Source organism: Prenolepis imparis, unplaced genomic scaffold (genome assembly GCF_030444845.1).
Source record: "Prenolepis imparis isolate NDT839.2.m4 unplaced genomic scaffold, iyPreImpa1.0 SCAF_1, whole genome shotgun sequence".
NCBI classification, from domain to species: Eukaryota; Metazoa; Arthropoda; class Insecta; order Hymenoptera; family Formicidae; genus Prenolepis; species Prenolepis imparis.
In genome coordinates, this window is record NW_028141159.1 from 25,969,330 (window position 1) to 25,984,715 (window position 15,386).

General features: G+C 29.1%; 2 protein-coding genes and 2 long non-coding RNA genes across 4 annotated transcripts; 3 read left to right on the forward strand and 1 right to left on the reverse strand.

Moving 5' to 3' along the window:
* Nucleotides 1-200: 200 nt before the first annotated feature.
* Nucleotides 201-2,772, forward strand: LOC145938505 (uncharacterized). Its single transcript, XM_083042201.1, has 5 exons — nucleotides 201-711; nucleotides 840-899; nucleotides 1,354-1,592; nucleotides 1,709-1,868; nucleotides 2,639-2,772. The coding sequence occupies exons 1-5, from the start codon at nucleotides 201-203 to the stop codon at nucleotides 2,770-2,772; spliced, it is 1,104 nt and encodes a 367-aa protein (XP_082898327.1).
* A 2,936-nt stretch (nucleotides 2,773-5,708) lies between these two features.
* Nucleotides 5,709-7,227, reverse strand: LOC145938514 (uncharacterized). The gene is made up of 4 exons (XM_083042211.1): nucleotides 7,123-7,227; nucleotides 6,599-7,040; nucleotides 6,331-6,429; nucleotides 5,709-6,132 (listed from the first exon to the last, which is right to left on the reverse strand). Exons 1-4 carry the CDS (start codon nucleotides 7,208-7,210, stop codon nucleotides 5,709-5,711), a joined length of 1,053 nt encoding a protein of 350 aa, XP_082898337.1. The 5' UTR covers nucleotides 7,211-7,227.
* A 505-nt stretch (nucleotides 7,228-7,732) lies between these two features.
* LOC145937902 (uncharacterized) lies at nucleotides 7,733-8,467 on the forward strand. The gene is made up of 3 exons (XR_014425651.1): nucleotides 7,733-7,847; nucleotides 8,078-8,167; nucleotides 8,302-8,467. It is a non-coding gene; the product is annotated as an uncharacterized LOC145937902 (long non-coding RNA).
* A 330-nt stretch (nucleotides 8,468-8,797) lies between these two features.
* On the forward strand, nucleotides 8,798-9,881 carry LOC145937896 (uncharacterized). Its single transcript, XR_014425650.1, has 3 exons — nucleotides 8,798-8,952; nucleotides 9,097-9,196; nucleotides 9,505-9,881. It is a non-coding gene; the product is annotated as an uncharacterized LOC145937896 (long non-coding RNA).
* The last annotated feature ends 5,505 nt before the right edge of the window (nucleotides 9,882-15,386 follow it).

The following is a 15,386-nucleotide window of genomic DNA, read 5'->3' on the forward strand; positions in this document are numbered from 1 at the left end:
ATAATAAAAAAATATAAATATATTACTCTTTTGTTAAATCAATTTTATTGACGGTATGATTCTATATTTATAATATTCGGAATTATTGTGATCTGGAATTATTGGGTGCATCCAGAAGCACGACCGCTCCCTTTTAGTAAGCGGTCGTGCTTCTGGATGCACCCAATTATGTACAAATTGTTGAGAATGTATAGAAAAACATGGCAAAAACGTGGACAATCGTCATTTTCACGGAAGAAGATACCGTGGAAGCGGTTCCATCTAGTTGGTTGATTAACAATAAGTGTTATTGGCCTTCGTTTCCATTTGAAAAATTAACAGCAGCACTTAAAAATCATGAAGAACCAAATACTTGTTGGCCCTTATATCCTGTTCGGGTTCTAAGACATGGAACTTTCGGTAATTATACTACTTATTATGTTTTAATAAAAAATTTGTTTATTGTATTTCTCGTTACGTTATATGTCACTTATTATTTTGTTTCAGACAATTATTCAACAGCAAAAGAGAAATATCGTAAAGCAGAATATTCTTCTGACATAAATTCTGATGTCTCCGGTACATCATTTATGTGTAAAAGGAAAATCACGAGAAAAACGTATGGCTCTTCATTTGAGGAAAGTAATTTATCGTCGTCAGACGATAATAACAATGATAACCAGGAATTTGCCACTAAACTATCGACTCCTCCACGTTTGGAACCAAGAAATGGTGTGTATACATTTATCTATTTGATACATTAAAGAAATTTTATATAAATTTTATAAATAAAACAGTAACAATTAATTTATGAATTGAAAAACTCACATTTAAAGTTTAATCCTCAATTTTTTGTTCAGAAGTCAATACTTTTATAAAAACCAAGTCGAAAAAAAAGAGCAATGATGAAACTACTAATAGCACATTGTCAAATATTGAGAAATGTCGAAAGAATAATAGTGGCACATTGTCAAATACTGAGAAATTTCGACAGAATAATAGTGGCACATTGTCAAATATTGAGAAATTTCGAAACACCTCAAAATCTAATGGTTTTAAAATTATTTTTATAATATATTTTTATAATAATTAACAACTGTATCTAAAATGTAAAAGCGTAACGTGTTTTTTGTAGATTTTGAGAACGAAGATTTGAATAGCAATGACCAGCCGTTCATGAATGAATGCAAATGTTGTCCGGTACATTTACAATACGATTGCGGTATATATACATATATTTAATCTACAGTTTATATATATTTTTTGAACTTATCGAATTTTTATTTGATAATGAATTTATTATATTGAAATTACATACTACGCGCGCGCGTGTGTTCGACAATTGATTAATAAATGTAAATTCCATTTTTCTAGAGAAATATTTCAAAGAGATTATTCGTCAACAAAATGTACTAAAAGCAAATATGTGGCGATACACAGATGCTCTCCAGGAATTACCCATCTCTATTAATAATCTCGTTACAAATAATAATGTGAATCAAGTGCAAGAAGAAATTTCATTTTTGAAAATGTTTGATTTTCCTGTACAAATTGAAGAAGAGTTAGCTCGTGTTGATGAACATCTAAATTTGGAAAAAAATTTTAACGTTGTGGTAATTTTTTGTCTATTATTTTTAAATACATGCTACATTTTTTTACATTATAATATTACAATATTATTAGTTAATAAGTTTTAGTTAATATATTATTCTAATTTTGAATTTTGCAGATGAATGAACTTTCAAAAATTGGTGGAAACTCCGTATATAATTTTATACAAAGGGCTTTACAGATGCTAATTACGAACGATCTTGCAGCAACTTACAGCTGGTTAGGAAGGCGGGCAAAGAAAACGTTTAATAAACTAAAATTAGCCGATTTAATAATTGGTAAATAGTTTGTTAGATTATCTTTAACTTAACTTTTTTAGAATTACTGTTTTATTGAAGAATATTGCCGAATCAATTGTAACTGACTTTTTTGTCAGTTATTTTGATTTTTGGTATTATAACTAAATATACAAAGTATAATCTGATATATATATATATATATATATATATACTATTAACTTATTCCCTTAACGAGTTAATAGTATATATATCAAATTATACTTTGTATATTTAGTTATATTTTGAATTTAGTGCAGAATTTTCTGCGCTTTATAATTATTAAATATTTTAAATTTAAATTATTATATATAAGTCCATAGTGAACCGCGTGATTTCGATGATTCGTTACTGAACAATTTCATCGGTCACTTCCTTTTTTTGACCTGCTGCTCATCAATGTCAAATGACCAAAATAAAATTTCATCTGTTGGTAAGAAATTAAAGCGTTTCTATTAAACAAAAGATTTTGTTTAGCCTTTAAATACCACTTAGAAATATCCCATTTCTTACTAATAACTTATTTAAAAATTAAATTTGAATTAATTATAATGATATCAAGAAATAAAAATCATACCGAGGAACCAGACTGATCAAAACATTGAGATAATTATATATCAAATAAAATTAAAGAATAAATATTAAAAATATATAATAAATATATATATATAAATAAAAAAATAAAACAAATAAAAAAATAAACAATTAAAATAAATATATTATCCATATACAATTTTCTAAATATTTTTTATTTTGTTTTTAATATATTACAGGTTCTGCTAAAAAGAGTATTCCAAACTCCACCAATAAAGATTGCGAAGAAGCAATTCAAAAATGGATAAGAAGAGCAAAGGAACGCAGCAATAATAACAATAAAAACAACGGAGAAAATAACAATACCAATTAATTTTTTAATTTAATATATTATTATTCTTTTCAATTATTATATATGTATATATAACTGTTCTTTTCAATTTAATTTTTTTATCTTTGTTTATACACTTTATAGTTTTTTATATATACATATATATATGTATATATATTATTTATATATTTTAGTTTATAGTTTATGCATTTAGTTTATAACACTTTGAGTTTATAATTTTTAGTTTATAGATTTTTTTGTGATAATATATGTAAAACAATGTGATAGTATATATATATATATATATATATAAGTACTATTGTGATAAAAAATGTTTTGATATACAAAACATATATGAATTAATGCGATTGTAAAACATAAAGTGTAATTATATTTGTTTACTGGTGGATACTGATCGTTTACTGAGGTAAAAGGGGGGAACAAATTAATATTTTCCCTCTTTTATCTCAGAAAACGGATCAGTGTTTGCCAGTGTACATACAGCAATATAAATCAAAAATAAATATTCTTTCAGTTTTCTATACAATTGTTATTAATTATTTATTAATTATACACGCGTAATAATTGTCCGAAGTATGTCCAATAAAGATTCAAATTTCGTCCATAAAAGATCCAAAATTCGTCCATTTGGTCCATAATTCGTTCATTTAAGATCCAAAATTTGTTAATTAGATCCATAGTTCGTTCATTTCAGATCTATAAGGTTTGTTCTTTATTGCTACACTGAGTTCATATTGCACTGCACTGAACGGAACTAGTGCAAGCAGGACAAGTTATTTGTGAGCAAGTATAAAGAACGCGTCAGTGCAATAATCAACATGGCGATGATCTTAAATGATTTATTTGATTCTTCTGATGATGAAGAAAATAATATGTTGTTTCCATTTCAACCTATTATGCGTAACGATGACGATGGTATGTATTTTATATGCAATGTATTATTATATTATGAAAAAATTAAAATTTTTTTGAAATTAATTTAACCTAATGTAAACTAACCTAGTAAGTATAATTTATTTGTAGATTTTTATGAGTTACACATGTTACATCCAATTTTCGGATTAGTGCAAAGAATTGAACATGTGAAAATAAACAATTATATCGAACATATTGTTCATAATTATAATAACGTTGATTTTCTCATGCATTTTCGCTTGTCAAGAAGAGCAGCATATCAATTAATAGACCATTTTACAGTATCGGAAATATTTACTTCTATACAAGGTGTGTATTTAACGAAATCAATTTAACCTTAGATATATACAGCAACAAAGTAGTAAAAATAATACTTTATTTTTTCAGAACGTGTACAAAATAATAAAATAAGCGCTGAAAAACATATTTTATGTTATTTATGGTTTGTGGGTCATCAAACAGGATCTTATCGAGATATAGCAGATAGATTCGGAATAGCAATAAGTGCGTTACATACAGTAATAACAAGAGTAACCGATTTTATTTTAGTTTTAGCGCATAATATTATTAAATATCCAACTGATCTCGAAAAAGAACAAACCTCAAACTTTTATCTACAACGAAAAGGATTTCCTAATATAATTGGTAAATATAAAAGAGTATATTCTCACATTTTTAATGTAAAATATTTTGCTCATTGAAATCTTCTCATTATTGAAATCTTTTTCAGGTGCTATTGATGGTTCTCACATTAGAATAGACAAACCTGTGGAAGATCCTGATTCCTATATAAATCGGAAACAATATTTTTCCATTCATGTGCAAGGGACGGTTAATCATGACATGAAATTTATTGACGTATTTATTGGGTATCCAGGTTCCGTTCACGATGCAAGAGTTTTAAAAAATTCAACACTATATAATGATGTACAAAATCTTTGTGGAGGTAAATTGGAAAAAAAATTGGTTTTATAATATAAACATGGACCTATATTATATATGAACTGTTCATCCCTTGCTAGAACAAAGAAATTTATTGTCTACAGCGTGACGAAGAGATGCAAAATAACTTCACACTTTCCCCTTTAAGAAGTGCGCCCATTGGCGCAAACATTGACAACCAATGTGTACACTTTTTAGAGGGGAAAGCTTGAAGTTATTTTCAATCTCTATCATGCTGCTGCTAAATTTTTTTACATGAGCAGTTCATATACATATAATAGGTCCATGATTATACATTATATATATATATATATATACATATATAATAATAATTTTCAGATAATTATTATCTGTTGGGAGATAGTGCTTATCCCTGTTTGAAACAATTGATTGTTCCATATAAGGATAACGGACACTTGACACGTGCACAAAGATCATTCAACCAGAAACTAAGCTCATGCAGAGTTGTTATCGAAAATGCATTTGGCTGCCTTAAGCAAAGATTTCGTCAGTTATACCATTTCAAATTGCGAGATATACCACGAATGGTACAAGTCATACATGCATGTTGTGTATTACATAACATTGCGAATGTACAAGACCTACAGTATTTTGAACCACAGCTAAATGAAGAATATCCAGATATTGAATTACAAAATAGACCAATTGTAATGATCGATAATGCAAGGGAATATGAGGATGATGTGAGAGGAACGCATGTTCGTGACGAAATCTGTAATTTACTGTCTCGATAAAAGAAAATGTCAAATATTTTGTATTATAAATTTTTTTATTTTGTAATATATAAAATATAGAATATTTATATACGTATATGTTTATAATATATATGCATAAAATACTATTATATTGCCAAATAATAAACAAACGTCAAGAAAACAGTTTTGTATGTGTATGTACATTAGCTTTTACAGTAAGATATTGCAGTTACTACATAAAAAAGTTATTTATTAAGATAATATTTAAAACAAAACAAAAGAAACAGTATTGCATTAAATTGTGCAATAATGCAAAAATAAATAATGCCAAAAACAAAACAAAAATAAACTATAAAATTTTAAGTCTTTTTAACTCTTAATTACTTATTTAGTTTGTTTATCAAGAAAAGCTTTTAATAAATTATTTCTTTCTTCTCTCATTTTGTTTGCAATTATTAATTGCTCCTCTACTTTGTCTAAATATTTTTCATACGATTGTCTCATTTGTCTATATTCCGCTAATATCTCTTTTTCTCTTTCAATTTTATCGTGCTTTTCTTCTTGAATACGATCTATCAGTTCTTTCATACTTTCTTGACACGTTTTCAAAACTTTTGCTGTTGTGCCCATTTGCCTCTTGCTTCTGCTTTGCATTTCTTCAACAGAAAGTGTGTTTTTAAGATTAGACTGATTAGACATAGTTGGTGTTGTTGCTATTGATTCTTGGTTGCTTGTTCCCGATTCAAATATTGAAAAATCTTGACTGGTTGATGCATTACTTTCTGTTTCAGATACACCAGTAGTGAACCTATAATGACATTATAATTAGTTTTAAATACATTAAACAATTTGTGTAAACGATATTATTTGTGTATAAAGAAATGTCTTCCATATATGTTCTTTAACCATTAACTAAACTTTAGAAATTATGATGTAAAAGATTATATAATATTATCTAATATAAGAAATAATACACAAATTATTAAAACAACTTAATATAACTTACGTAGGTGTAGTTCTGTCAGTTCTCAGTATTGTGCCTTTATTTCCAGATGTGATTAGAGGTTCAATATTATGTTTACTCCCAATTAAATCCGTCAATTCTCTATAATAATGCATTTTATATTATAAAAAACATTTTCCTACAAGTTTTTTAAGATAGATATTTGAAAAAATTTAAAGCAAGAAATCTTAGTGCATGAGTATATATAAATGTATTATATTATTATATATATATATTATATTAATTCTTCAGTTGAAATATAATAACTTACGTTTCATATAAACATGTTGCTCGACTTCTGCCAGTTTTTTTATTATTTGTGATCATATTTTTGTAAGCTCTTTCTAATGATTTAAATTTATTTTCAGTTTGTATATTTGATACATTATAGCCTTGTATATTCATTTCTTCTGCTATTTTTTTCCATAATACTTTTTTGTTTCTAATTTTTCTTGTCGTAAGTAAATGTATTTTTTCTTTATACAAACACAAAAATAATTTTGTGCTTGCATCTGACCATGAAAATGTTTCTTCTATATTATCTGAGTTTTCTGGTATTCTATTTTCCATGTAGTTGTCTTGTTGATTTTCTTTATTGATTTCATTATTATTATCATTTAACGGAATGAACATTGACTTGTTGTTTACCGTACAATTTATGGAGTCGCAGTTAAAATTGATCTCTGAATAACAAATTTGAAATTGCAGCCCTCCTAAAAAAATAATATATAAATTTTCATTTGTATTGATTTCTTAATTACTCTCATATTTTATATAATAGATAATTTGACTTACCTTCAGAAATGCAAGTAACAAATCCATTTTCATCAATTGAAATATTTCCTGCTGCATCTCTTTGTATAATTGCTGTTTCACTTTCCATGACTTTGCTTCCAGCTGATCTATTAGTTATAAAAATTCTTTTATATTCTGTATAATGTAAATAATTCACAATGTTTTGATTATAAATACAATTTTATGCAATAAATACATTAGTTTAATATTTAATAGGTTATTTTATATTTACAAACAATAAATACACCTAACTACCTGACTCTATTTAAATAGATTATTATTCTCTTTTTTTAATATTTTATAAGTTACTTTAATATTTAATAAGTTAATTTAATATTTATAATTTGTTGTGATTACTTTATTTATATTACTATTTATGTTTTCGGCCATTTTTACTTACCCGGTCCTTGCACTGCACTGCCTGACCCTGCCTCAGACCTAGGGCAGCGAGTACACTGAACTATTGCACTGAACTTGGTTACACTGCAATAAAGAACGGGTTCGTTCTACGTTGCACTGCAATAAAGAATGCTTCGGTGTCACTAGTGTACACTAGTGCAGAAAGTTCAGCAATAAAGAACAAACCTATAGTTGGTCCATTAACGTCCAGTAAAAGACATCTTATGGATGTACATTGGAGTTGCAAACGGACATACAGTGGACGTCCTATAGACATCCATTGTGTTCGATATGGACATCCGATGGAAGTACACAATGTCCAGCATGTACGTTCGTCGTACATACATAGGACGTACTTGTGCTTATTGGGTGGCCACGTCGCAGGGCCGAAAATAGAGTTCACTGTGAACCATTTAATTTGATATATATTTGTTATGGTCTATCTCTTCTAGTTTAAAAGATAAAAGGGGGTGGCCACTTTTGGTGGGACACCCTGTATAATAATATTTATATATTCGTAATATTTTTAAAAAAACGTATAAATTTTACTTTTTAGATATTACTAAGAAATCGGTTACAAAAAATATATTTGCAGAGGAATCTGCAAATATTATTGAGATCGACGGAGATAAATCTTTTTCTTATGGTATGAATAATGTTTTCATAAATACTAATCTTTCCTATACGTTTTTATTTAAAAAGTGATATAATATATACATTATTATATAATATTTAATACTAAATTATACACAGCAATCATTGGTCTATATTTTTTTTCAGAATTTAAGAAACAAATTTTAAGCAAATTGAATAAAATTATATACAAACTTCCTATTGTAGAGAATAGAATTAATATACTCGATGAGAGAATGCAATTTTCCAATAATATCAATGAAGAATGTAATATACAATTCCCAATATCTACATTCGTCGAATTAACACATTTTGAAGAACTGAAGAACAGTTACAAGATATCAAATTCAGGAATCAAGTGCTACACATACTTATAATTTAATATATTTCTAATATTTTATATATTTTTTCTAATATTTTAAATATATTTTTAATATATTTTAATTTATAATAATGAGATTATTGTATATATATATATATATATATATATATATATATATAAGAATTGTACTATACTTAATAATTTATAACCACATTGTGTGTATGCGAATATTTAATTAGTTTGGAATTATTAATTAGTACAATTTTTATGTAAAATAATCTATTTTTATTACTCATAAAGTTTCTATCTTTTCTAGATTAATGTGTTTAAACTCGTTGGTGGAAATACAGCTCATATCATGATTCGTAACATATTAAAAAAGGCGACAACTAATGTGTTTGCCCAAAATTTTAGTTGGGCTGGGAAGAAAAATAAACGCAGTTTCAAAGACTTGGGCCTTGCAGGAGTGGTTATACGTGAGTTCATATTTTAAAGTAAATTATTAAAATTAATTTATTTTAAATTAAATCAAATTTTCAAATAAAATAAAAGTTTTGTTTAAGACACTATATGTATATAATTAATTTTATTGCATTTATATTTGTGAAACACTTTTATAGAAGCTATTCGTACAACATTTAGCCACATGACTGACAGCGATATTGCAGAGTATACATCAAAATGGTTGGCTCAAGCTTCTTTAAGGAATCAAAGAGAATGGTATATTTGTTTAATACGACAAAAACATTTTTAATTATTTATTAAAAGATATTTTTAATTGGATTTGTGAAAAAATGTACAAAAATGTTATTTTTTTAAAATAATACTGAATTTTTTATCATATTTATAATTTAATTTAATTATTCTATAAATAAAAATTACTTTCTAATTGATTTACACAGATGCAATATATATATGTATATTTTTTATTGCATTTTATGAAAAATATCATAACAATTTTGTGTTTATATATGTGTGTAAAGTTATTTAGCTATTTTTTAAAATTCTTGTCTTTCAATTTATTTCAGCAAAACTGAAAAAATTCAAAAAAATGACAAGTCCGATGATTCTCTGACCTCGCATCTAGCATGATGGATAAGAATGCAAATCCTGAGACAAAGGGCGGATTAAACGGTGCAAAATTAAATGCTCCATCAAACAGCGCGGTTGATAAAATGAGATGCAATATGAATCTTCGACATTGAGGAAGGCTGAATCCTCGTCGGTTCTGTGCGAAAGCGACATCATCGAGGAAACGAGAACGCGCGAGCGCAACATCGTGGGAAAAGTCAATCCGGAAAAATTGTGGCTTCTGCGATGCGATTCGAAAATTGATCTCGTGATTAATATTAAATAATTTATGCTCACTTTTCTTGTTTAATATATTATGGAAATATTCATTTAACTTTTGATTGTTCTAAAAAATTCTTAAGTATAACCGAGAAATATTCGTTTTGCTCTACTGCATCTATTTAGATTTCTTATTGTGTTTTTATTCATGAAAAATTTTTTTTTCCTTTTTTGTTATTAATTTTTTATAGAGCATTTTTGACTAGCATTATTAGTTGGTAGTATACATAATGGTACATAAGTTTAATTAAAATAATTTTGTACACAGGATGTTCAAAAAAGGGTAAAATATTTTAAGGGAATTTAGTATCTCAAAAAACAAGTCGACATTTTACTCTTTTTTTCAACACCCTGTATGTTTTGTTTATTATAATAGTAAGTTTGTTTTCTGTAAGAAAGTTCGTAGAAATACTAAAAGAAATAGCCACTGAATTCTCGTTCGTAAAAATAGACTTTATTCTTTATCTCGTATGGATAAAACTCGCTTCGTGCGCGTATCTGCCTGTCGTAAGTATATCTCGTCTGTCCGATGCGTGTCGCATACGCACGCTCCCCTCCACTCGAGCCATCGACGCCGTTCCATTGCGCTGTAGGCCCCGAGGCGCGCAGTTCAACTGGCCCGATAGTTAATTTCTCACATTCGGCCATCCGACGTTGATGTCTGTCCTCAGGCATCTCCTGCATACTCCAGCTTCCTTTCAGCTTGTCTCACAGCATCCGCTAAACATCGCCGTATCATTCGGGATCCATTCGTGATAACTGTAAGAAATAACTGACTTGGGAAAGCGCCGTCATGCTAACCAAGATCAGTCCGTGCTAACTGAGATCAGTCCGTGTTAACTGAGATCAGTCCGTGCTAACTGAGATCAGTCCGTGCTAACTGAGAAAATATTATTCGAATAAAATTTTATTCTTATATGTCTCATTTGTAACATAGCCAAATACATTTTATTCGGATAAATCTTTATTCATTAGATACGAATAAAATTTTATTCGAATAAATCTTTATTTATAAAATACGAATAAAATTTTATTCTAATAAATCCTTATTTGGAATTAACGAATAAATTTTTATTCAGATCAAGGCTCAATCGTATGACACGAATAAAGTTTGATTCGAATAAATAGCAATTTATTTATGTCTCACACATGTTGACGCTCAGTTTAACCAATACCAATAACAATAACTATTGTACAAGTGTTTGACCGTGTCACGGTCACCATAATATATCCAGTATTGTTTCGGTTGTCTTCGTGTTTTCATTTGATTCAAACTAGTGTTATTCTGTTGTTTCATGTGTGTGGATCGACATACAAATTATAGTGAAGTAAAACTATTTTAATCGAAGATAAGATTTAGATTTGATTGTGGATCAAATCCCAGAGGATAAGGTTCACAGGTAGGTCAATTTGATGTGGAATGTCACATATATATGTATGTGTATATTACTTACTATATAATATACATACATATGTATGTATTGTTTGACTTAGCATGGCTGAATCTGGAATAGACACTGTATCAGACTCTCGGACAATGTCTTCGCAGAAACAATATGAAAATGGAAATAATGGTGCGGATACTGAAAATAGTAGCAGAGATTCGCTCTCATTGTCAGTAAATACAATTACCTCGAACATGGCAATCTTAGATGGAAAATATTTCAAAATTGCACAAGGAAAAAATTCCCTGGAAACTGGCGACGTAGTAGCTACATGTGTAGCATGCTTATCAAAGATTGTCGAAGTGAAAGGTACATTAACATCGACATCAAATTTCAAATCACACCTGAAACGAAGACACGACAGTAGTTTGGTAAAGGAATATGAAAAATATAGCAAAGAAAAACGAACTAAATTGTCTGTATCGGATTGTTCTGATGTAAATCAACCCACATCTCGTAAGAAACGCAAACTGGGCTTACAGGAACAACTGGACGAAGATATAACTCAATTTATTATTCACTCTATGGCACCATTAAGGTTCGTAGATGATACATATTTTCAAGTTATATTTGATCATCTTCAAGTTAAAGCCCGCGGAAAACCAATAACGGTACTAAGTCGACGCACTTTTGGTAGAAGAATAAAAAATATATGTATGAAAGCAATACCAAATCAATTAAAAAAATTTTAACTAATGAAGCGCAATATGTCTGTACCACAGCTGATGTGTGGTCTTCGAAGAAAAGAAGTTTTTTAGGAGTAACTGCACATTGAATTAATGTCAATTCGTTAAAAAGACAATCTGCAGTTTTGGCCTGCCGGAGATTCCAAGGAGTTTCGATAGGATTGCTGAGATGTTATGCGATATTCATTCTGAACTTGACTTAGATTCGTCAAAAGTATTAGCCACTGTCACAAATAATGCCAGTAACTTTGCTAAAGCTTTCAGGCTTTTTGGTGTAAAACTTTGTAACTTTCAACGGGACATCAATAGTGAAAATAATGAATTTTCGGATACATCAGCAGATGAAGAAAGCGACGATGAAGATTTTCAACTAATTCCGATGGGTAATATTTTGCATTTTTTCCACTAATTTAAAATTAATACTTCACTATTACTAAAAATGAAGCCGAAATTAATTATATTACAATTTGATCTACATATTATATTATGTATGCATAACATTACAATTTCTAGATTCTGACGAAGAACATGCTTTTGAGCCTACTCTGCCGCAACATCTCAGGTGCTGTGCACATACGCTCAATCTTTGCGTAACGAGCGATGCCATAAAAGTTATCAACATCTCTCCATCGCTATTATCAGTGTACGAACAGGCAATAGCCAAATGTACGGTGTTATGGAGATTTGCCGGACGTCCAAAGTCTGCAGAAATATTAATGGACATATTAGGTCATACGTTGAGCAGGCCAGGTGAAACTAGGTGGAATTCACTGTATGAGTCTTTGCGCCAAATTGTAAAAATTCGCGAAAAGTGTCCTCAATTAAGTCGAGCACTTAATATTAAAAATACTATTAAGGAGACTGATTTTATTTATATTGAGGAACATCTGTCATGTGTCGCTCCTGTGGCTGAAGCGCTTGATATTCTGTAAGGGGAAAATGATGTATATTACGGAATTGTTCTCCCTTGCCTTCTCGCATTACGTAAAAAATTACAAGCTTTACAAAACAAGGAGTTTAAATATTGTAAACCTCTATTGGATGCTCTTTTGGAAAGTGTCGAAAAACGATTTAAAAGTTTCTTTGACATGTCTGCAGTATCAGCACAGAATGCTGCAATTGCCACATTGTCATATCCAAGATTTAAAAATCGATGGCTGTCATACATTGGCCTTGAATCAGCTCAGATACTGTCACTATTCAAAAAAGCAGTTGCAGCAGAGAGTAGTTGCGCAGAAGTTTCCGAAAAGGAAACGGATTTGTTTGACGATTATTTCGATTTTGCGATGGAATCACAATCAGCAGCTTGTGAAGATTCATGTACGATAGATATGATAGTTTCAAAATATTTCAGTGATAATACTCGAGAAGTCTCAATGCTCCAATCTTATCCAGCAATAAAAAAAGTGTTTATGCGTTATAATACACCACTGCCATCCTCTGCACCCGTCGAACGATTATTTTCTTACGCTACCATGACAAATGTTCCAAAAAGTAGTAAGCTGTCAGACAAAATGTTCGAAATGAAAGTTGTTTTGAAGGGAAATTATTCTAAATCTTATGTAAATGAGTAAGAATTATTAGATTTTTTACATTGAAAACTGCAATACCGTATGGTTCACTGCTCAACGAAAGTGACAATAATAGATGCAATTATAATGCTGTGATTTAAGATAATGTATTTTTGCAACGTTATAAAAAAAATTGTTAATTATATTTACATTTTACTATTATCACATAAGCATATGTAAACTTATCTTAATTTCATTATACTAGACCCACACACAATACATTATAACCGACTTCATTGACCGGCTCATGAGTTATTTACTGAAGTCAATCGCAAAAGTGGAAACATTTTTATTTTACTTTTTTGTTTTTTGCAATTATTTTTTGTAATTTGTTATAAATACAAAAACTACTTAGTTTTCAGGTACTATTTATGTATTTTTTCTTCATGGTATTATACAAAAGAATAAATGTAAAAAGGAAAACAATTCAGTTTCAACAAAAAAATTTCTTTCCTTGTATCGTAACCAAGACATTCGTGCTTTCAAATAAACTCTAATAACTTGAAACTTGCTATTTGTTTGATTTTTCCTTGTTTTCTAATTTTATCTCTACTCCTCTACTGACATTTTGTGACAAAATATTATTCATTATCTCTATATATAAGTTCCGTCCGTCTGTATGTATGTACGCGAACTACTTCTACATTTATGGACCGATTCTCACGAAATTGGTACCAAAGTGTTGCAAATTCTTCGGGGAAGGCTGCTATGTGGTTTTTTTTTTAATTTTTATACACCCACGCATCCACCCACGCGCATGCGCATTTATGGACCGGTTTTCACGAAATTGGTACCAAAATTTCGCAAATTTTTCGAGGATGGCGATGATGTTGTTTTTTTTTAAATTTTACATCTCCACCCACGCATCCACCCACGCATTAACACATTTATTGACCGATTTTCATGAAAATGGTACCAAAATTTCGCAAGTGTTGCAAATTTTTCGGGGATGGCTGCTATGTGGTTTTTTTTTTAAATTTTGCCTACCCACGCACCCAGCCACGTATCCACCCACGCGCATGTGTTTTACAAGATTTTTTACAAGATTTCTACGCCAATGTGTTTAGAATGATCAAAAAAATCCTACTATGCGGTTTAAAAAAATTTTTTTTCTAATTTATATAGGAGGCTGTTTTCTCGAAAAAAATTTTTTTATTAATTTCTATGCTTATGGGTTCAGAACGTTTCAAAACATCGTACTATGTGGTTTTTTTTTAATGACATACCCATCTACGCACCCACCCACGCATTTACACATTTGATCACCGATTTTTTCGAAATTAGTAACAAAATTTTACAAATTTTTACAAATTTTTAGGGGATAGCTAATATGTGGTTTTTTAAGTTTTGCACCCCCACTCACGCATCCACCCACGCGCGCGCGCATTTATGGACTGATTTTATTTCGCAAATTTTTTCTATATATATAAATACCGTCTGTTTCAGCCCGTTATATTAAAGATTTATTCAAATTATAAACTTACACATTCCTTTCTTAACAATCTATTTGAGGTGATATGAGTTTTAATATTCAAATCACCCCTTAGAGGTGATATGAGTTTTAATTTTCTTATATGTCATTTAATAAATGACTATATACATAAATTGCTGATTTCAAATGATAAATGTCAATGCTAAATGTCATCATGGTTGAAGAAAATATTATAATAAATGGAATAAATGGAAATGAAAGACAATGTATAACAATAAACGAAATAAAGGCACAGAGTGAAAATGAAAACATCGACGAAATGAATAGACTGAAAGAAATAAAAGAATTTAAAAACGGTAAATAAAAAAAATAATTTATTACTTAATTATAAATTTTAATTTAAATATTTTTTTGATTTTCAATTTA